Source organism: Anastrepha obliqua, chromosome 1 (genome assembly GCF_027943255.1).
Source record: "Anastrepha obliqua isolate idAnaObli1 chromosome 1, idAnaObli1_1.0, whole genome shotgun sequence".
NCBI classification, from domain to species: Eukaryota; Metazoa; Arthropoda; class Insecta; order Diptera; family Tephritidae; genus Anastrepha; species Anastrepha obliqua.
This window is the reverse complement of record NC_072892.1, coordinates 45157909-45180062: the sequence shown is the minus strand read 5'-3', so window position 1 is coordinate 45180062 and position 22154 is coordinate 45157909. Positions and strand designations below refer to the sequence as shown.

At 37.9% G+C, this 22154-nt stretch overlaps 1 protein-coding gene across 1 annotated transcript in view; it reads right to left on the bottom strand.

Annotated features, from left to right (window-relative positions):
* Positions 1-22154, bottom strand: part of LOC129250486 (uncharacterized) — a 39809-nt gene that overhangs the window by 5730 nt on the left and 11925 nt on the right. The window contains exons 4-7 of the mRNA XM_054890132.1: positions 20001-20291; positions 16421-16607; positions 16102-16326; positions 15621-15848 (exon numbers count right to left, since the gene is read on the bottom strand). Coding sequence (XP_054746107.1) covers positions 15621-15848; positions 16102-16326; positions 16421-16607; positions 20001-20291 — 931 coding nt within the window. The remainder of the gene's footprint in view (positions 1-15620; positions 15849-16101; positions 16327-16420; positions 16608-20000; positions 20292-22154) is intronic.

Sequence of the window (22154 nt, the reverse complement as noted above, 5' to 3'; positions counted from 1 at the left end):
CTCATCACTCATGATTATTTTTGATGAAAAATCATCTTCCTCTTGGTGGTGATTAAGGATGGCTTGAGCGTATGTTAGACGCGATTGGCGGTCAGCAGCTAACAGCTGATGCACCATCTGGACTTTGTACGGAAACATCTTCAAATCTTGTACCAAAATTCGCTGTAAAGACCGTCGACTGATACCCATTTGCGTGGCACGTCGTCTGGTCGATGTCGACGGCGCTTCCATGACATCCTCGGCTACAGCAGCAATATTCTCTGCAGAACGGCTACTCCGGGGTCTGCCACCCCTGGCAGCATCTCCTGTTGTGCCAGTCTCTTCGAGGCGAGCGGCTAAACGTCGCAGTGTTTCACCAGTAGGCGTTGGAGGGCGAGGAAATCTGCGACGAAATTCATGTTGTGCCAAAGTCACCGACCGATTATTGGTAAAATAAATAGTCAGCAATATTTCGCGTTCTGGAGCAGTGTAGCGTAACATTTAACGTGTATGTTTATTACATGTTTATTAACGTGTATTTCGCATGTGTTTACTACACAAATGTCAAAACAGAACTGACATTAGGGGCCAATCGCAAAATTTATAGCATTTTCTGATAGGAAGATTACTTTAGCGCCACCTGTTATAATAAAACCCATCTGCATCATCCGAAACATGTCATGTTTCCAATTACAGTTTTTTTCCTCACATTTTTTGGCGAATTTTAATCTGGGAGCAATATGCATGGGCTGCAGATCTTATTCCAAATATAGCCTTGTGAGTTATAAAGCTCAACTAAATAACATTAGCGCTATTCTAGGTTCGCCCATTTTCCCTAAGCTAAACTTTCTTAAACTGGGATGACATTTCAAGTTCAATATGTTAAGAATTTCAAATGAGGAGCCTCTAGCGATTGACGTTGCTGTCAGTTCGGTTTGTTTTTGAAACTGAGAGAATTTTGTGGGTTATTCTGTGGATTGAACCTACTCATAGCTATGATGAACCTACTTTGTGATCCATTGATTTCACTTCGGCTCTCCCTCTCTGCTCGTATTTTTCCTCAATTTCTTAAGCCAATCATTGTTTGCGCTTTAATTTCGCTCTTAACTATTATTCCCGTGGCATAATGAGATTTTTCTAATAGCGTGAGAAAAACTGTAATACTCTTAAAACGACTGACTGCAACTGCTTGCAATGTCGAATAAACTGTTTAAATGGATAATTACACAAAAAGTTTGAATAATTAAAAATAAACAATTCATTGAGTTAAAATATGGTAGCTCGCGTGTTTATAGCTTTTCGCATGAATACAGCCCGAATTCATCGCTCTGATGTTGAAATAATAGCAAAACATAGTTTTAAATGAATTACTAACAAGCTGAAAAAGTTTTTATAAATTCGCATCCCAGCTCCTCATGCTAAATTAATCAAAATAAAAACAAAAATTAAAACTTTTATATGTTAATAATTACCCGCAGCGCTGTAAATACCGAAAATTAGGAGAAATAAAAAATACGTGAGCTAATATGAAATACGAGTGATATGGCGCAGAGAAAAACATACGTAAAAAGCTAAAGCTAAATACGGTCTTGATTCTGTGAAATCGAAATCTAAAGCCTTGAAGACTAAATTTAGTTTGGCAGAAGTTCTTGTTATGAGAACGTTGACACCATAATTACTTCTAGAAAAAACGAAAATGGTTATGCTGTCCTCAAGTGTAGAAAGGCATTTTAGTAGGCAACGGGAATAGTAAGAAGGTAGTGGTAGTTTAGTGTGCGGAGAGCAAATTTTAAGAAAATTTTTTGAACTCGCTGAAAGCGGTTGGATTGAATTTTTGTGTAAGGCCTACAAATAAACGCTGCACACTCCAGTCTTGGCTTAACCCTTCATTAGGCACGTGGTCTACAATCGTAGACCACTTCTTTTCAAAGTTGTGTAACTCCTCAAATTTGTCTCTTAAATTACCTAAGCTTTTTAATAGCTGTTTATAATTAATCTCTTTATCCAATTAGTGCATTCAGTGCGGGTTTGACGTGCAGTTGTAAATTTTATCAAGGTCTGAACAGTGCTGGTCTACATATGTATGACTAACGACGTTACTTTTTCTTGCGGCAATATTACTTGATATATTAAATATTTGAATTAAGTTCAGGTAAGTTTTGCTTATATTTTTTTTACAAAAGTATGCTTATTTAATTAGTTTCAGATAATATTATGTCTGATTGCAAGAAAAGACGATTGGAGAGCAGCAAAAATCCTGAAGCATGGGAAAGGTGGCTCTCCGAACTATCAAGTAGTGAAGAAAGTGCTATGGATGAAGAAAACGAGACGGAGGTTGACGAAGATACGGATATCAATGTGAATGCTGCTGAAGAGAGTGACAACGAGGCCGAATCGGAACTAGAAGGATCAAGCAATGATGAAATTCTTTCAGACGATTCTATTTAGGAAAAGACAATGTCACTAAGTGGAAGAAAACCAGACCCAATTTGCAAGTTCGCATTCGTTCGCACAATATAATCAAACTTTTGCCGGGTACAAAAGGTAATGCGCGCAATGTTGAAACAGAAATTGAGTGCCTAAATTTATTTGTGAATGATTCGGTTATAAGAGTAATAACCGTTTCCACAAATTTGTATATTCAAAAAGTACGGGTTAACTTTCAAGAAGATAGAATGAATCAAGATGCAAGAGAAACCGATGACACCGAAATTCGCGCTTTCATTGGCATTTTGTTTTTGATTGGCGCTCTTAGAAGCTCGATAAAAAATCTTCATAAAATTTGGGACAATTCCCAAGGAAACGGGGTTGAATCGTGCTACCTAGCGATGAGCGAGAAACGGTTTCGATTTCTGATAAGATGCCTGCGATTTGATGACATCAATACAAGACAGCAGAGAAGAGCAATTGATAAATTGGCGCCTATAAGAGAACTTTTTGAAGTATTCCTGGTCAACTTTCAAAGTAATTTTATTGGTAGTTAGTTTCTTACTGTGGATGAACAACTATTAGCATTTAGAGGACGTTGCGCGTTTAAGCAATACATTCCTAGTAAGCCGGCCAAGTTTGGCATTAAAAAACGTCTTGTACTTTTAATTTGGAAACTTATGTGGGAACTCAGCCGGACGGACCATACAAACTTAGCAATAGTGCGGAAGAGATAACTCTTCGATTGGTAGAGCCAGTCGCAGGAACTAATCGCAATATTACTGGTGACATTTGGTTCAGCAGCTTATCGTTGGTTTATAATTTGCTAAAGAAAAAGCTTACATATTTGGGAACTGTGAGAAAAAATAAACGCGAAGTTCCCAAAGAATTCCTTCCCAGGAAGAATCGTAAAGAAAAGTCAAGTATTTTTGGTTTCCAAGAAAATTGTACACTAGTGTCGCACTGCCCGAAAAAAAACCGGTCAGTGATCCTGATATCATCTATGCACCATGATAACGCAATAGATGAGCAAACAAATGGTGAAAACAAAACCAGTTATGATAACCGATTATAATCACACAAAAATTGGTGTAGATCTTGTGGACCAATTATGTCAGAAATATAATGTTGTAAGGAATACGTGTCGTTGGCCAATGGTAATATTTTACAATTTACTAAATATCTCTGGTATAAACGCTCTTTGTGTATATAAAGCAAATAATCCCCAAAATAATATAAAACGGAGTGATTTTCTTGAAAAATGCGCTTGGGAGCTCATTCGACCACAAATTGGAGTTAGATCAAAGAATCCTCGACTACCCAGGGAAATGAGACAGCGAGCCCACAACCTTCTTGGCATCCCAAGCATTGCACCACAACCACCAGTTTTCAGAAACCACAGCATATAAGTTTTGTAATGAACTTTTATTTTTTTATTTAAAGAAGTGAATTTTACATATTTTTATTTTAAGTTTTACGAATAATAAAAACTCTTTTGTAGTCCATTTTGTCCATTAGTTATAAGAAAAAACTTTTATGAATTGCAATAAATGTTAAAAAACACATACATTCATGTTTTTATTGAATTTACAGAAGATACACAAATATTTTAGTGAAAATATTAGGATATATTCTTCAAATTAAATCACAGAATATACTTATGAAGTATTATTAAGAAACACAAATGAATAACACTTTTAGTCATAATATTAAAATGGTCTACGATTGTAGACCACGTGCCTAACCACGCTACAAAAATCCACGTGCCTAACATAGCCCTTCGAGCAATGCACAATACAGACACTTAAGTGTAGGGGTTCGTAAACGCTTAACAGTTTCGGCGAATAAAAGCGAACATCGAGTACGAGCGCGAAAGAATATAATCGACATGGCTCTTATATGTCAACTTGGGATCAAATATAAAACAAAGGTCCCTCATTTGGTTCACAGAATGTAAGACAGAGTTAGCAATACTATAAGAAGTATGCAAAGTATTGGTATGCCTACTATAAGTTACATAAAAGCATTTATTGATATTAAATGTCAACTGATTATTACGGCACCATCCACTGACTGTATGTCGAATGGGAGCTTGGCAGAGTCGCGTAAATCTCTGATGGTTGCGAATATTTTAAGATTATCTGTGTAAAGCAAGAAAGTCGCAAATTTGAAGCATGAACTAATATCACAGATGAAAAGAACAAAACTTAGATGCCCGAGGATGCTACCTTGAAGGACACCTGAGGACGTGATGAATGGTGATGAAACAACGTTGTCAACAGTTCCAAAGCAGCACCTATCAGTTAAGCAGAATTCAATATAGGACAAGAATTTTGAAAGGGGTTGATTTCAGCAGAAGGCAACGATGTGATACTGTTTCAAGAGCTATCGAGAAGTCAGTGTAGATAGTTTTTACCTGAGACTTAGTTTTACGAATCAGTGAACGAGAACAGCAAGGATGATTGGATATGACTATACTCGTATATGGATCACGCGTGGCAATGATGAGAATATTGAGTCGATTGATTTCGTGGAACCACTTCAGGCAGATTCAGATAAAGGTTCGGATTGCGTCCCAAATGAGGACGAAGCTTCAGATGTAGAAGTGGAAATTCGGGGTATGATGCAAACGAAGATGTAGAATATGATGAAGAGGAAGGCATTGAATTTGAAATCATACAACCTGAAAATTAAACGTTTGTTAACGCTGATTTACTCACAGAAAAAGATGTCACGTTATAGTGCAAGAAGCCTCCAGCTTCAATCAAAAATGGGCATCGGAAGATCTAGAATATGCTTCTCGCATACAAATCTTCAACCAGATAATTACTGAAAAAATAGTAGATTTCATTGTGAGGGAACCAAATGGAAAAGGTGAAGAGGTTTTCAAAAATAAGCATGAAACAAAATTTTTCGCGCTGCCGCTGGAGTGGACATTTTTTACAGTGAATGAAATCTGTTGCGTTTCACATATACATTCCAAGTAAAGTATGAAATTAAGTTATTTTCGGTTAGCGATGAGATTACTAATTTCCCATTGCAAGGAAAACTTTACACCGGCAAACCGCTTGGAACTCAGCAACAGAGAAATGTGGAAGAAAATATTTTGAACCATTTAAATCACAAGTATTGCAAATCGGGTTGAACAGTTATGATGACAGTTTTTTTTACATCACTTCCACTGTGCAAATATCTCATGTCCAACAGCTTAGCAAAGAATAAAACTTGCGTTCAAGAAGAATTTCGTCGTGAAAGCTTAGATTCGCTTTGCAATGAGTTCGTGAAGAAGAAAAGAATTAGATCGTCGTATAAACAATAAAAGTATTATGGCTTATATTGTCTCAGCATCGTCGTCATCAGGTCCAATTGCAGTAAAAGACTCTTGTAAGCTGTGAGTGATTCACCATAAAAAATATCATAATACCAGGCAGAGGTGCTCGAAATGCAGTGATCCTGAATGTGCTCAGTATAGCATCCTCCATACATGCAAAAGTTCCTAATAAGTCTCCTCCTTCATTATTTTACACTTATATTTACCCTTTTCTTGTGTGCTCTTTGAATTTGTACATTTAATTTTTCACTTTGATAATAACAAAAAATAACAGCAACAAAAGGTCTTGATGCAAAACATATAGAAACTTGAGATCTCTTGTATTTAATGCAATATACCACATAGTAATACAGCTGTACCAACCACAATCAGTGAGTTTATGGAAGGAGCTCTGGTATTACTCAGCAATTCAACCAGGGATTGTGGTTTAAGTGTAAACCCGAGAAAAACTGAACTGAGGCTATTCACCAAGAAAACCAAGGTACCAAACTTTAATCTTCCAACACTAAACGGCGTTAGTCTCGCGCTAACCCAACAGGCAAAATACCTAGGTTTTATCCTAGACCCCCAAACTCAGCTGGAAGTAAAACGTAGAGTATAGGGTAAAGAAAGCGAATATAGCGCTTTACACGTGTAAGGGAATGTTAGGTAAAAAATGGGGTCTCCAACCCAAACTAGCCAATTGGTCCTACAAAGCCATTGTAAGGCCAATACCAACATATGCAGCACTAGTCTGGTGGCCTGCAACAGAAAGGGAATACAACAAAACTAAGCTGAACAAGATACAAAGAACAGCGTGTATCTTAACTATAGGAGCGCTTAGCACCAGTCCTACTTGCTTCCTACTTAAGGGCTCAATGTACTAACTCATCTGCTACCATTAGATTTACACATCGTAAACAATCGCTACTTGCAGCGCGGCGAGACTCAGAGACATAGGAAGCTGGACAATAAGGCCGTACGGTCACAGTAAGATCCTCCTACAAGCACCCTCGCTGCTCAAAAACAGATCCGACTATACTGTCCCCGACCTTAACTTCAAGAAAGACTTTACAGTGCGTTTTCCGCCGAGAGCCGAACGGAGCAAAGGGAAGGTGATTGGACGATACGATATCGAAATCTATACCCATGGTTCTAAGATGAACTGCGGTGTGGGAGCTGGCTTCCATTCGGAGTCGCTCAACCTATCTCAGTCAATTCGTCTTCCTGACTATACCAGCGTGTTCCAGGCAGAACTGTTGGCGATCAGAGAAGCATGCAAATCATTAAAACTTTAAAAGGAAGTTGGTGCAAGACTAGCTATCTTCTCAGACAGTCAAGCAGCTATAAAGGCCTTGGACTTCAACTCCATTTCATCCAAACTAGTCTTGCAGTGTAGAGAGGAGCTGGAAATGCTTAGTCATTGGCTTGAAATCACTTTGATATGAGTTCCCGGTCACAGTAACATACGGGGTAATGAGATAGCGGATGAGCTAGCAAGAAAAGGTTCGACACTAGAAATAGCAGAGGCGGTGGCAGTCTCCACCCCACTGAACACATTAAAAGCATCCATTGCTTCACACTATCATGCTTTAGCCGAAAGAAGATAGAAGCAACTAACTACATGTATTACAACAAAAAACACATGGCCATCGTACAAAATCCAAGGGACGAATGATCTGTTAGGATGCTCTCGGCCAAACATCTCACGCAGCACTGCAACCCTTACAGGACATTGGAAGGTAGGGGATCACGCAGCAAGACTCAACCTACCCTTCAATCCTATCTGCAGAAGCTGTCAAGAGGAAGGGGCGAAGGAAAGTCTTTTCCACTACTTATGTGAATGTCCAGGGCTAGCTAGGGCACAACTCCGCTCCTTTGGTAAGCCTTCCTTGCAGCAAATTAATGAGATCTCAGGCAGCGAGATAAAGAATTGGCTGCTATACTTGGACCTCACTAAATGGAACTGACTTAGAACAAAAAAAAAAAAATTATCAAACATCATTATACGAGGACGGTGGTAGTAAAACGGTGCTGGATTAGGATTATTTCAGTGGAAATACTCAACCACTTCAACAACAACAACAACAGCTGTACCAAGGATGCCAGTGGACAAGTTGTGACGTTGGGTTCAACAGAAGACTTAAAGCTATTTCACATATGCAACTATTAACTAAAACAATATTTCCCCATTTAAACGAAATACTCCCAAACCAGCTTGCAGCTGTCAAACACGGCGTATGAGTAACATCAATGGAGTCAGAGAGAGAGGGTTGTTGGAAATTATTTGGTCTCAAATCTTTTGGTTTTCTTCAGTAGATACAAAATTTTCATATCCTTTGTTATGCATGCGGCTTAATTGCCACTTAAAACTATTTGTGGAACCCAAGAAATATGGCCAATATTGCGGTACGTTAGTGCTGGCGTTTATGCCAACTTTATTGTATTATACGTACAAATACTCGTACAGCAAAATCGAAGTGTCATGAGTTAATGGTATGGAAAATTGGCATTGAAAATTGCTCGGAATTGCAATTGCATATAAATATGTGTTAAGCACGTACACCTAGCCGTATGTCCACCTCAATCGGAATATATTGCAGAAACTTGCTGAGCATATCGTTGCTTGTTTATAGGTTGTGAGCAAACAAAACTTTGATGCCAACACAGGCGACCGTAGTTTTATACATGAATACAAAACCGAAAATTTTTTAACTAAGCTTTCATGGAATTTCACGAAAATAATGAAATACTAATAGACACTAAATAGAGAGCCATATTCGAAATTTTTAGTGGCCAGTGCAGGCTTAACCGTTGCACGGCATGGGCTGCTCTGCCTTTGAAGCAAAGTAGGTAGATATATTCGAAAGAGTAGTGAGCAACACAGTAACAAATAAGTAACAAACAAGATATTAGAGATCACACATATGCGACCTACCATTTTCCTGCTTATTAATGCATAGTAAAGTTTGGCACCCAGCGAACATACAAACCAAAATAATTTTTCTGCAAGAAATGTTCCGTTTCTTTTCAAAACTTTGATAGTGTTAGGAAATTTACGAGTGTTAAGAAAGCCACGAGCAGACTTTTCCAGAATTACGTCAACAATAACCGGCCACTGGCCTTGATGATGGGTTGGTGAATATGGGGTGGTGAATATGGGGTGACCGTACAACAATACCTAAATGTAGAAGCTGCAGCCAAGAAGAAGCTAAAGAAACAGTTTTCACTATCTGCGTAATTGCCCAAGTCTGGTTGCTCTACGACATAGAATGCTGGGGGAATTCTCGAAGGCTAACTTGAAAGAAATTGCAGAAAAGAAAATTGTCGGCATAGGCAGATTCATAGACAAATTAAGATGGTTCGGCTAATAAAAAGTAGTGGTTCTTCAAGTGGGGTATCAAAATGGCATCTTTTGTGCTAATTGGCTCTGGGTTGTGTCATTCAGACAACACCTACACCAACCAACCATCCAACACGGGTTAATCAAATCGAATACGAATTACCTTTACCGAAGCCAGTACTAGTCAGGGGATCTTCAAATTAATTTTTATATCATCCGAGGCTATTCGGTAAGTTTGATTTCCACACAAAATCATCCTCTCTAACGCTGTATGTGTTGGCAATCTATCTATACTAAATGAGCAAGCATTAGCTGGAACACCCACCTTAATCTTGTGCGCCCACCTTAAACCGTACAAGTTTTTTGTCTTCGGTGACCACCAGTAAATTTGTCTGCTTTAAATTTCTGTAGAACAATTTAATCCACTAGCTGCATTTTTATATGAAAAAGTGAAAGGATCGAAAATGCCCATTTAGGCAGGGGTTAAGGTGGTTAAAATAGAATGCCCAAAAATTTCTGTTTTGCAGAAGGGTAAAAAATGCCCATTTAAGTAGGAGTTAGAGGGTTGAAATGTATTACCGAAAATTCCAATTTTGAAGAAGGATCTAATATGTTTTTTAGCCAGAGGTTAGAGGGTTAAAATATACTAAACAAAAATACCTATTTTGAAGAAGGATCAAAAAGGAGTTAGGTAGGAGTTAGAGGTTTAAAATGTAAAAAAATTTATATTTTGAAAAGGGATCAGAAATGCCGATTTAGGTTTCAAATATTCTACCAAAAAAATTCTCTCTTGAAGAAGTGTCAAAAATGCCAATTTTGGTAGGAGTTAAAGGGTTAAAATGTGTTACCAAAAATTCTTATATTGAAAATCGATCGGGAATGCCGATTGAGTTTTAAAATATACTACCACAAAACTCCTGTCTTGCAGAAGTGTCAAAAATGCCCATTTAAGTTCGAGGTAAAGGGTTAAAATGTGTTACCGAAAATTCCTATTTTGAAGAAGGATCGAAAATACCCTTTCAGCTAGAAGTTAGAGGCTTCAAATATACTGCATAAAGATTCTTATTTTCGAGAAGGGTCAAAAATGGCGATTTAGGTAAGAATTTCGATAAACTATTCACGCTTTCGGTCGAAATTGTATGCTTCCGTAAACCTAAACAAAGACCCTCTAGACTAGTGCTGTATTCCACAAAGTTAATATCGAATATAACCTCTTTCATAATTTGCAGTATTTATGTATCTTGAACAACAGTTTTGTAAAATGATTGAATTATGTAATTTTGATTAATGCAGCATTCGTAAATATTTTAAAGTTTTGTAGCAAAAAAGTCACTATTCCATTCGATTGAGTCATTTCTGATTTAACCCTTAACAGCCGAAAGGCCCCGCTTCGAGGGCATAGTACTTATGCGGTAGAAAACGAATGGCCGCAATACGGAGACATGAAAATAATTCAGTTTTCATTTACTTTATTGACGTGATAACGTCTTATAATTCGATTTAACAGGCTGCACGCACGAAAAAATGTGTCGTTACCTTGCTCATTACTGTTCATATGTAGTTACCTTGCTCATTGCCGTTACCTTGCTCATATTAGTGTTACCTTGCTCATTACGGTTCATATGTAGTTACCTTGCTCATTACTGTTCATATGTAGTTACCTTGCTCATTGCCGTTACCTTGCTCATATTAGTGTTACCTTGCTTATTACTGTTCATATGTAGTTACCTTGCTCATATTAGTGTTACCTTGCTCATTGCCGTTACCTTGCTCATATTAGTGTTACCTTGCTCATTAGTGTTACCTTGCTCATATTAGTGTTACCTTGCTCATTGCCGTTACCTTGCTCATTGCATTGAATGAACTGCAAGCGAAAGGGCGGAACGAACGACAAAGCAAACAAAGCAAACGAACGGCAACGTTCGATATCTTGCTCTCTCCTACTTAAGTGAGCGTATATATGTATGTATGTATATGCGCAAATGTACATATATAAATTCACGTATTTGTATTTGCATATGCCTTCTTATTGATTATTATTAATTTGATTCACTTGAAGAATTTAAAATAAAACCAAGTTTGTTAATAATACCTGTTGTTTTAATGTTATAATTATTAATTTTTTTATTATATATGAAGGAAAAAATGTATGGTAATATTTACCATATACCTTATAAGATATGTTGTCTATACTATATTAATATTACAAAGAGGAAAACTTTGTTTGTTTGTAATGAATAGGCTCAAAACTACTGGACCGATTTTAAAAATTCTTTCACCATTCGAAAGCTATATCATCCATGAGTAACATGGATTATATTTTATTTTGGAAATGGGGCTCGAGATATAGGTCAAAACGTGGACCCGGGTAACCTTCGGATGTGTATGTACAATATGGGTATCAAATGGAAGCTGTTGGTGAATGCTTTAGTCCAGAGTATGTTTCATGCTGCTCCGTGACTAGGGTCTCGAGATAGAGACCAAAACGTGGACCCTAGAATGTGTTTGTACAATATGGATATCAAATTGAAGCTGTTGGTGAATGCTTTAGTACAGAGTATTTTTCATGCCGCTCCGTGACTGGGGTCTCGAGATATAGGTCAAAACGTGGACCCGGGTAACCTTTGGTTGTGTATGTACAATATGGGTATCAAATGAAAGCTGTTGATAAGTGCTTTAATATGGGGTAGTTTTCATACCTATTGATGACTAGGGTCTCGAAATATATGCCAAAACGTGGATCCGCCGTGTCTTTGAACCGAATTAAACCAAACTTACACACATTGTTAAGTAGGTATTGAAGATGATTTCCGTATAGTTTGAATACCTATTGGTAGATAGGGTCTCAAGATATAGGTGAAAACGTGGACCCGGGTAACCTTCGGACGTGTATGTACAATATGGGTATCAAATGAAAGCTGTTGGTGAATGCTTTAGTACAGAGTATTTTTCATGCCGCTCCGTGACTGGGGTCTCGAAATATAGGTCAAAACGTGGACCCGGGTAACCTTTGGTTGTGTATGTACAATATGGGTATAAAATGAAAGCTGTTGATAAGTGCTTTAATACGGGGTAATTTGTTATGTTATGTAATGTAATGTAATGTTATGTTATGGTATGTTATGTTATGTTATGTTATGTTATGTTATGTTATGTTATGTTATGTTATGTTATGTTATGTTATGTTATGTTATGTTATGTTATGTTATGTTATGTTATGTTATGTTATGTTATGTTATGTTGTGTTGTGTTGTGTTATGTTATGTTATGTTATGTTATGTTATGTTATGTTATGTTATGTTAAAGTATATTATGTTATGTTAATGTTAACTCATTCTCTATATCCATACAAAATATCTATCAAACAAATAAAATTAAAATTTTCTTTTGAAAATGCAACCATTCAATCAGTATTTTCTTATGACGTTATCACGTTAACCCCTTAGCCTACACGATATCTACCAATTGCGCGAGCTATAATACGCAAGAAATTCGTTCGCGCGCCGTGCCATTCAACTGTTCAGCCGTGTACCCGAACTGGCGCAAAGTGTATACTTTTCGTAACATATATATTTCAATGCAACGAAAGGAATTGTGAAATAATAAACAATGTTTAGGTACAAATAGTAATTTTAAGATGTCTAGGAAGTAATCATAATCAATTGATCACAAAGTCTTTACCACGAGTCAGACTCGTTGTTTTCGCTTATGGCACAAATTCTTTACCACGAGTCAGACTCGTGGCTATAGGCTAAAGGGTTAAGCTATCGTCAGTAAACCGACTTTACAGACAACCTCTTTTTTATCATCACTGTAGTTTTCTCTAACGAATATTGCAACTTTGTGCATCCCTAGTTTGTTGATCATATAAAATTATAAATCAAGTAAATATATTGAATTCATATCTGAATAAATCAGTTTAAATGCTTAGTCTAAGTTTTCATTCTTATTAACGTTTTAGAATTTCACTTAGCTTACCGTCGTCTTAACGAAAAAAGCTCTCAGCTGTTAAGGGTTAATACAGTTTGAAATTTTGTGTGTGGTTGTTTGGCACATTTTGGCTTACAGACGCGCTTCTTTTGCAGATTCGTGGAATTTATGAAGAAAAGAACCTTCCAGGAGAGATTAGCTGCAAAACTTTAAATTTTCTATGCAAATTGTAGCTTTCTGCTTAGAGTTATTAGCTTACATACTTCTGCTCAAATATGAACGAGACTGATTTAATAAAACACAAACGGTTAATTATTGTTCAATTTTTATTTTATCTCCTTCAAAGTAATCACCATTGGAGGCGATACACTTATGCCAACGTTTTTTCCAATCATCATAGCATTTCTGGAAGGCCGATTTCGGTATGGATTTCAGTTCCTTCTTCGAATTCTCTTTTATGACTTCAATTGTCTCAAAATGTTTTCCACGGAGCGGCAACTTGAGCTTGGGAAACAGGAAAAAGTCACATGGAGCCATATCAGGCGAATACGGTGCTTGCGGAACGATATTAACATTATTTTTGTTCAAATAATCGCGAACAAGACGTGATGTATGAGCAGGTGCATTATCGTGATGCAAGAACAATGACTTGTTGTCCCACAATTCCTTCCTTTTAAGACGAATGTTCTTGCGCAAACGCTTTAAAACGTCTGAATAATATTCAGCGTTAACCGATCGGCCTTGCGGAAGGAACTCCGAGTGCACCACACCTTCGTAATCGAAAAAAACAGTCAGCATAACCTTAATTTTTGAGCGACTTTGGCGTGGTTTTTTGGGTTGATGTATGGCCCTCTTTGAACGATTTGTACCACTGGAAAACACGTGCACGCGATAGAGCAGAGTCCCCATAGGTTGTCTGCAACATTTTTAAGGCGTCTGAAGCCGAAATTTTGTTGGAATAACAAAATTTCAAACAAATTCTTTGTTCAACTTGAATTTCCATCGTTAAATTCGAGGAACACACTCGAGCTTGACTTGTTTACAGTAGCACAGAAAACAAACTATGTGACATATCACGCTGAAATTTGTCATGTAAGCTTATAACAGTCCTACCAAAAAAAAAAAAATTTATTTTTGCCATATGTCATCCGCGGACCGTTTTATTGATAAAGTCTCGTTCATATTTGAGAAGAAGTACATACATATTTTAGGGCTTTACTCTTGCAATACGTAGAAGGTTATTACGCTGGCAGGTTTTTTTCAAAAATTTGTCAAGGCTAACCTGTAACTCACATCCGACTGCTCAATTTCAGATAGTTCAAGAGTACTCGTTTTGAAAAAAAGTTCCCGTGTGTGACTAACAATCGCCCATAAAATGCTGGTAGTTCAAGAGGCTCCGATGTGTTGCGCTTATCATATCCGTGTACTTCTTGATATTAATTTGTACCCCTAGGAGAGAAGAAATCTCATACGAGTATGCACCCTGTTTAAAAAATAGAAGCATACCGCTATTTTGTTTTTTTAAATATAGTTCATACTACAAAACAAAAACATATGAATCAAAGTTTCAAACTTCATATACAATTTTCCAATTTCTTATTAAAACTTTCAGCCTTTTAACCAGAATTTTTTTGTGTACGCAGTTTTATATCCCAATGAATTTAGGTAGAGCAAAGTGCAAGTTTCAAGTGTCTAAAATATACCATCTTTGGGTAAATGCGTGTATCTCGATAACGACTTCATAGAACATGACCAAACCTGATATAGAAGGTGGCGTAAAATTAATAGATCTATGACCGTCGTAGCCGAATGGGTTGGTGCGTGATTACCATTCGGAATTCACAGAGCGGTCCTTGGTTCGAATCTCGGTGAAAGCAAAATTAATATACACATTTTTATAATAGCGGTCGCCCCTCGGCAGGCAATGGCAAACCTCCGAGTGTATTTCTGCCATGAAAAAGGTCCTCATAAAAATATCTGCCGTTCGGAGTCGGCTTGAAACTGTAGGTCCTTCCATTTGTGGAACAACATCAAGACGCACACCACAAATAGGAGGAGGAGCTCGGCCAAACACCTAACAGAAGTGTACCCGCCAATTATTTATTTTTTATTTATTTATGAGGAGTTTTATAATTTTTGCAAATGGCATCGTATACCAATCTTATGAGACACTTGTAAACTAGATAGCCATAGTATACAAGCAGACACGCAAAGGAGCGTGTAAAGTTCAAAATAAAGATTGCCATCACCCCAAATAATTTTTTTCTATTCAAACAAAAGTTATTCAAAAACAAAATTGGATGCATAAATTTGCGCCACCTTGTACTTATTGCACCCCACCTCAGTTAGATTCGACTTAAGTATTTTCGAGATCTGACAAAACCATACCCACTTTTTGTACTCTAAGACTAAATTTTCGTCCATGCATCCTTCACATTTCATAGGATAGAACTCCCATTGTTACGAGTTGCTTAATTGCGAAAATGTAAAGTCAGCCCAAATAAAATTCTACTTAAATAAGCGTGGGTATATAAATTTTGATTCGGACCGAATTTAGCACTTCCTTACCTGCTGTATTTACTTCATAAAGTAGTTTCCGCTTAGACTCAAGTCACAAATATTGATACTCACCCGGATTCTCAGCACGAAAACGTACAACTGCATATCCGCGACTCGGTATCGATACAGTATCCTTGAATGGTGGGCTTGTATTGTTGCTGTTATATGGCAACAATTTGTTGGCTTTCAATTGCTTGGCAGCCAAAACAGTTATTGGCGCTCCACTCGAATCACGTCCCAAGCCAGTTACAATAAAACGATGGCCATGCAAGTGAAAAGGATGATGCAAGCGGCCAACCACTAGAAGCCAATACACATAGAAGCATACAAACATACACTTGTATAAGTATATACATAGTAAGTGCATTTCAAGTATAAATACTTTTTTATACGAGAGTATTTGAGAAAAGGTAGAATAGCAAATGAAGATAATATTTGGAAAATAAGTGCAACTACAAATATGAACTTTTGCACTTTGAAATCTAGTGGCCAACTAATAACAAACCCTTAAACACACTGACCTACATATGTACGTAAGCACAAACACACTTACATTCCGTTGCATCTACTAAAATCAGCTCCACAATACTGCCCAATCGTATGTGTAGTCGATGCACACATGGACAGAGACGATTTCCCAGACATGCAGCTGGTCGTTCAAGTTCAGTGCAGAATTGTGTTTCGTTCATTGCTTCCGGTTGCGTCAGTGGCGGATAATTGGGAAAGACGAAAGTAAGATTGTTAATGGCACCCACTATGGTTAGGTTGTTTTGAAGGTCTAGAATGATTATGAGAGGGATTTTTGAGATTGATGTAAGTATATAAATTTATCTATATGTGCACTGCTGAAAGGATATGAGAGGAGAACTCACTCGCAAAGTGATAGTAAGTGCCATTCTTGAAGATCTCACTATTAGGTACAGGGAAGTTATGAAAAGTCAACAAGAATTGATGATCTGGTATGGCAGTGCGCAATGGTTCATCTTTTTCCAGAGCTTCAAGTTCGCTAATGCAGTGATTGTCGGCAGCACCACAGGTGCCGTTGGGATGATTGAGAAACTGGTGAAGAAAGAGAAAGGTTGAATTTATGAATTATATAAGTATATACTCTCACTTCAATAAATCAATGGTAAATTAGCCGAATTACTGGATGGTCGGTGGTAGGAATAGGAATTAAAGAATAAATTAAAAACGGATTACTAATGTTAAGAATAACCTTTAGTAAATATGTTAGCACACACAAGGTAAGAGCAATTTTTTTTTAATACAGGAATTTGTCCTCCGTACTTCATGCCACTCGCTGCGAAAGTGATGCTGGGATGACATTAACCTAGCGAATGATATTTTCTTTTAGAGATGAGATGGTCACCCGGTTTGATTCATAGACACAGAAAAAGGTCCATAGGGGGTAAGATCGGGCAACCTGGAAATGTTCCCGAAATGGCTTATCAGTTTAGTAGGGAAAAAATCACACACTATCAACATGGTATCTCTGGTCATGTGCGGCGTGGCATCGCCTTGATGAAACCATGTGTGAGTACTGAAGAAAGAAAAAAATATACATCATCTAGAGGAAATCTTTGCCCTCGACGATTTTCAATTTTTTTGCAGCCCTACAATGCACACCAAACGTGACTTTGAGATTGTGAAGTGGATGCTGATGTTTTAATGGTAGGTTCTGTCCTTTCGGTGACCATTAACGAGAATTTTACTTGTAAATAAGGAAAATGTAAATGGGTTTCATCATACCAAAAGTTAGTGTTTACGTACGTACGAAATCGCATCAACATTGTCTCGCAGAAATTTCTATCCAAGTTGTAATCATTTCGCCGATGACATCTGCCTCCTCTCTCACAAACTCACTGACATGCCAACAAAGGCGGACAGGCAAGTCACGCTGGCATGCACTGTTGGACTGGAGACCAACATCGCCAAGACCGAAGCTGTGAGAGTCAACCACAATAAAGCAAGATCTATAAAGGTTGAAAGTTGCCCGGTGGAATTAGTCAAAAACATTTGCTACCAAAGCAAGAGTGGCGTTCGAGCGAATGCATACAGTATGGGCGAGTTCGCAAGATTTCCAGGCACTCTAAACTGCGAATATTCAGTTCTAAACTGCAGTCAGCATTGTTGTACGGAAGTGAAACATGGCTGGTCTCTAATACCATCATACAGAGGTTAGAATCTTTTGTCAACAACGATGCGCTCTGGAAATTAACAAATGAGGAACCCATCTTATGGCAAATGCAGAAAGTGGCAATGAACAGGTCACACGCTTAGAAAACCACCAGATAACATCACAAGAATCGTGACGTTCCCACGACAGTCGGTTCTACGTAACCGGAACGACCCGGATTTATATCCGGCCAAGTCATATCACTTCAGAAGCTTTCCTCGTATATGCACGGGTATGTTTATGCTGCTACAACAACAACATCACAAGAATGGCACTGGATTGAAACTCGCGAGGGAGCAGAGGTCGCGGTCGGCCAAAAAATACTTGCAGAATGACGATGTTTTGCGAGCTAGCAGGTGCCGACATCACATGGGACGACGCAAAAATAACAGCCCACAACCGTGTAAGATAGAAGACTTTTGTCTGGGCCATATGCTCCTAACTGGAGTGAACAAGGGAAAAAAGAAAACAAATTAAATCATTAAGCTCGAACCCTTGCACGATTTGAATTTTGTTAAGTTGAAGTCTAAGATCCTTCCTCCATCTTTCAGGCAAAATAATTTTTAGAAGTCCCAGGGCAGTTGTTCTCTTGCGCATGGATTGAAGTAGATTCTCATGTAAACTTGAAGGGATGAGTTCAATATTTATGTTAGTTCTCGATGTTCGGATGGTCGTGCGCTTGTGGTCGAAACCTTCGTATCTGTGAACGAATCAAATCTTCACTTGTGACATCACGTAAACGTTGAATATTCAACGTGAAGAAATACTACGGCTAGCTGTTAGATTCGATACTTTGACCTTGAAATAAGATTCGATTGTGAACGCACGAAAAATGTGGCTGACGCGGTCCCCTCCTGGCTCATACGTTCAGCCGTTAGGGAGAAACTTTAAATTTAAAACCAATGCTTGCCATTTCGCAGGAAGTGCCATTGCTGAGCTTTGAAGCCGGCATAGTAATTATCAAAATATTTATTAATTTGAATAAAAAATAAATATATAAAATTAAAATTGAAGAAATTTAAGCGAAATAGATTGATGCTGACATAAAGGGGGGGGGGGCAAAATATTGCCAATAAAGACTCAGTAGCTGTCAGAACTACTTAAGTCATTAAACTGTGAAAGCATTTAATGGAGTTTGCCATTTCATTATGCTTAGATTCACGCTTGCCGATCTTCCAGAATTTATTGTGATAAAGAAGCATCGGACTTGCAGCTCAGTTGCCGCTCAAGTAATTGTACAATCGAGTATCTTAAGAAAAAAATGATAAGTACATAATTGGTAGATCGAAATTAAGGAGGTGTGTTCGGAGCGGAGGGTGACTTTTTTATTTTTCTCGAAAAATATTTTCTTATTCTATTCCAACTTCCATATTGTCCTCTTCACAATAATTCACATTTTGTCCCCTATTTTGTCTCATCGGGCGAAGCTGTTTGAGGCATGACTGCGGTTTTATTTTTGGCGAAAAAGTTCAGAGTTGTTGGACCCATTTTCGCGATACCAGAAAATAATATACAAAGTGGAACAAAAAGTGCTTAAATGTTGCCATGATTCCGATTTTATTAAAAGCAAGACAAAATTTAGATTCCAAAAATATATTCGACAAGGACTAGCGGAAATTATTTTTCTGATAGCCAGCCAACAATCAATCAATCTCAACTCTTTCCCGGTTACATTAAAACTGGTAGGCCAAAATAAACAGGTGCATAACAAGTACATGGGCTATAGGATACATAGGAATTACCGAGGACGAAATGACAGATGTATTAGTCAGGACCCATTTATAGGTCCAGAACCCTTTTGTAGCCTAGGAAAGGGTGATTTCTCATTTATTCAATAAGTAGATGACAGCAAATTATAGTTGGAATCTCTACCGGATTTATCGCAATCAAAATCAATGATAGGCAACTTTAATCTAAACCGATTTAAAGATTGTATGAAATTAAATAAGAAAAACTTGGCTAGCGGGACATCTTAAAATTGGCTCACATACTAAACTCTGAGCATTGGCATTTCTGCCATAGAGAACTAAAACTGGGCAGTGACTGTTGAATTCAAGAGATTTTTGCCTTCGCCCGATCGGCCTATAATGTGTACATAGATATGGAAATCATTGTTGGCAAATCTCGAATTGATAAATCTTCTTAAAACTTCAGTTAATCATAATTATTATCCAGAAAATGCTGACAAGTAACAAGCCACCTTGAAAAGCAAAAGGGGTAGCAAAGGACTTTGGCTTTCATCCAATATTATTTAAATGCTCTAAATGATAACTTACCACACCCGGGATGAAAGTCTCATTATATAGCGGCATTGCTGGCAGAGGACGTTCATCATCAGACTCCCCTGTGGCATCATTACTTACATAGCGTATCAAGGCAAAAGACTCGGTGGGTAGAATAGCGCACACGCCCATGCCACGTGCACGAATCCAATAGTCTCCAGCCGTATTATTAGCGGTCAAGACAAAATCATAACGTTCACCGGCATTGGAAATTAGCGTATTGAAATCACGTGACTTTAAGTCGTAAGAATCAGAAGCAATGATGCTTATATTGTGACGCTCGATCTGGAAGATGAGTTGGAAAAAATTTGGTTTAGTACAAAGATCTGTACAAAGTTAAATAAAAGAAGAACTTAAAATGATAAGACAAGATGAAGTCCAAAATAAACAAGACTGCGCTAAAATAGAAACGACATGAGCTTTGTTCTGCTAACTTCGAGTTTATTTATTCAAAATAGTCCCCTCTGGCCTCGATACACTGTTTTGCACGATCTAAAAGCGTCTCGAAAGAGTGTTTCAGGTCATTGACCGGAATGTCCTTCAGGATGTCGGTACAAGCATTTTGGATGACCTCTACGGACGCAAAACGTCTTTCTTTCATGACCAAATGCAATTTTTCGAATAGGTAGATGTCACAGGGCGTCATATCATGCGAATTCGGTGAGTGGTTGATGGTTAAAATGTGATTTCTAGTCAAAAAATCAGCCTCAAGAGTGGATCGATGAGATGGTGCATTATTATGCAATAAGCGCCATGATATTCAGGACAAATTCGACGAATGCGATGCAACACGATAACATGACAAAACGCCACGATAGAAAATTGCATTGACGGTTTGGCCCATTGGCACGAACTCCTTGTAGACAATTCCCTTGGAATCGTAAAAACAAATGAGCATTGACTTGATTTTTGACTTCTCCAAACACGATTTTTTGGGTGGTGGCTCGTCTGGAACCTTCCATTCGGCACTTTGACGCTTAGTTTCAGGTTTATGTTGGAAACACCACGTTTCATCAACAGTTACAATGTTGTAAAAGAAGTTCTCACCTTTACTCGCCTCTTTATTGAGGTCTTTCGAATGTTAAATTTTGAGCAATTTTTGGTCCTCAGTTAACTTGTGCGGAATGAAACGTGCACATACCTTTCGTAAGCTCAAATGATCAGTTAAAATGCGATAATTCGATGTTTTGGAGATGTCAACTTCGATTCCATGAATTTCAACGATGATTTCGGTTCATTTTTGATAAATTTGTGAACAATTTCGATGGAATTTTTGGTGATTACTGATTTTGGGCGGTCCGTATGTTAATTGTCATTTATGTTCTCACAACCATCTCTGAAACGTGTAAACCACTCATGAACTCTGGCTCGAGATAGACAATCATCGGCATACACTTTTTTCATGAAATCAAATATTTCGGTAAACGTTTTACCGATTTTAAAACAAAATTTGATACCAGCTCTTTGTTGGAAGCTCATTTTTGTACCGATGACACAAACAGACTGACACTTTAGACACAATAACTTCGCTTCTAATTAACCGAATGTCACCAAGCTTTCACTGGCAGTCAGCTAGAGATGCCATCAAAAAATTTCTATGACGCCAGTCTTGTTTATTGTGGACTTCACCTTGTAAATTTGAATTGTTTTACAAATTTCGTAATCAATTCGCTCACAGCTCGTTGAATTTGGTAAAAATGACGGAAAGAAGGCTCAACGGTGCCATTTTGGTGTGATAGTCCCTGGTTGACCGCAATACAGTCATCCCTCTCCTCTCTCTCTCTCTCTCTCGTTTTATCCTTTCGGTCTTACTCCTACTTACGTCCTTCGCAATCTTATTTCCTAAATATCACAATGGATGAATTTGATTTCTTCGTCCAAGTGTGCCCACTCTTTGGGCAACTATTTTGATCTAACCTAACCTAACCCTGGTTAACCTGTTGGATATCATGCATTTGATAAGGCTGTGATTATTTTCGATGCTGAGGGTGGACCAATTCTGCAGAGCATTCTCTAGCCGAACGACGTCATACTGGTTCACTCGTTCCTTCACCTTAGCTGTACATCTTCACAATGGGCCCACAATTGTCTCCTATTCATTTTTATACTCTCATTTCATGCAACATTGATTGTAGGCTACACCCAGAT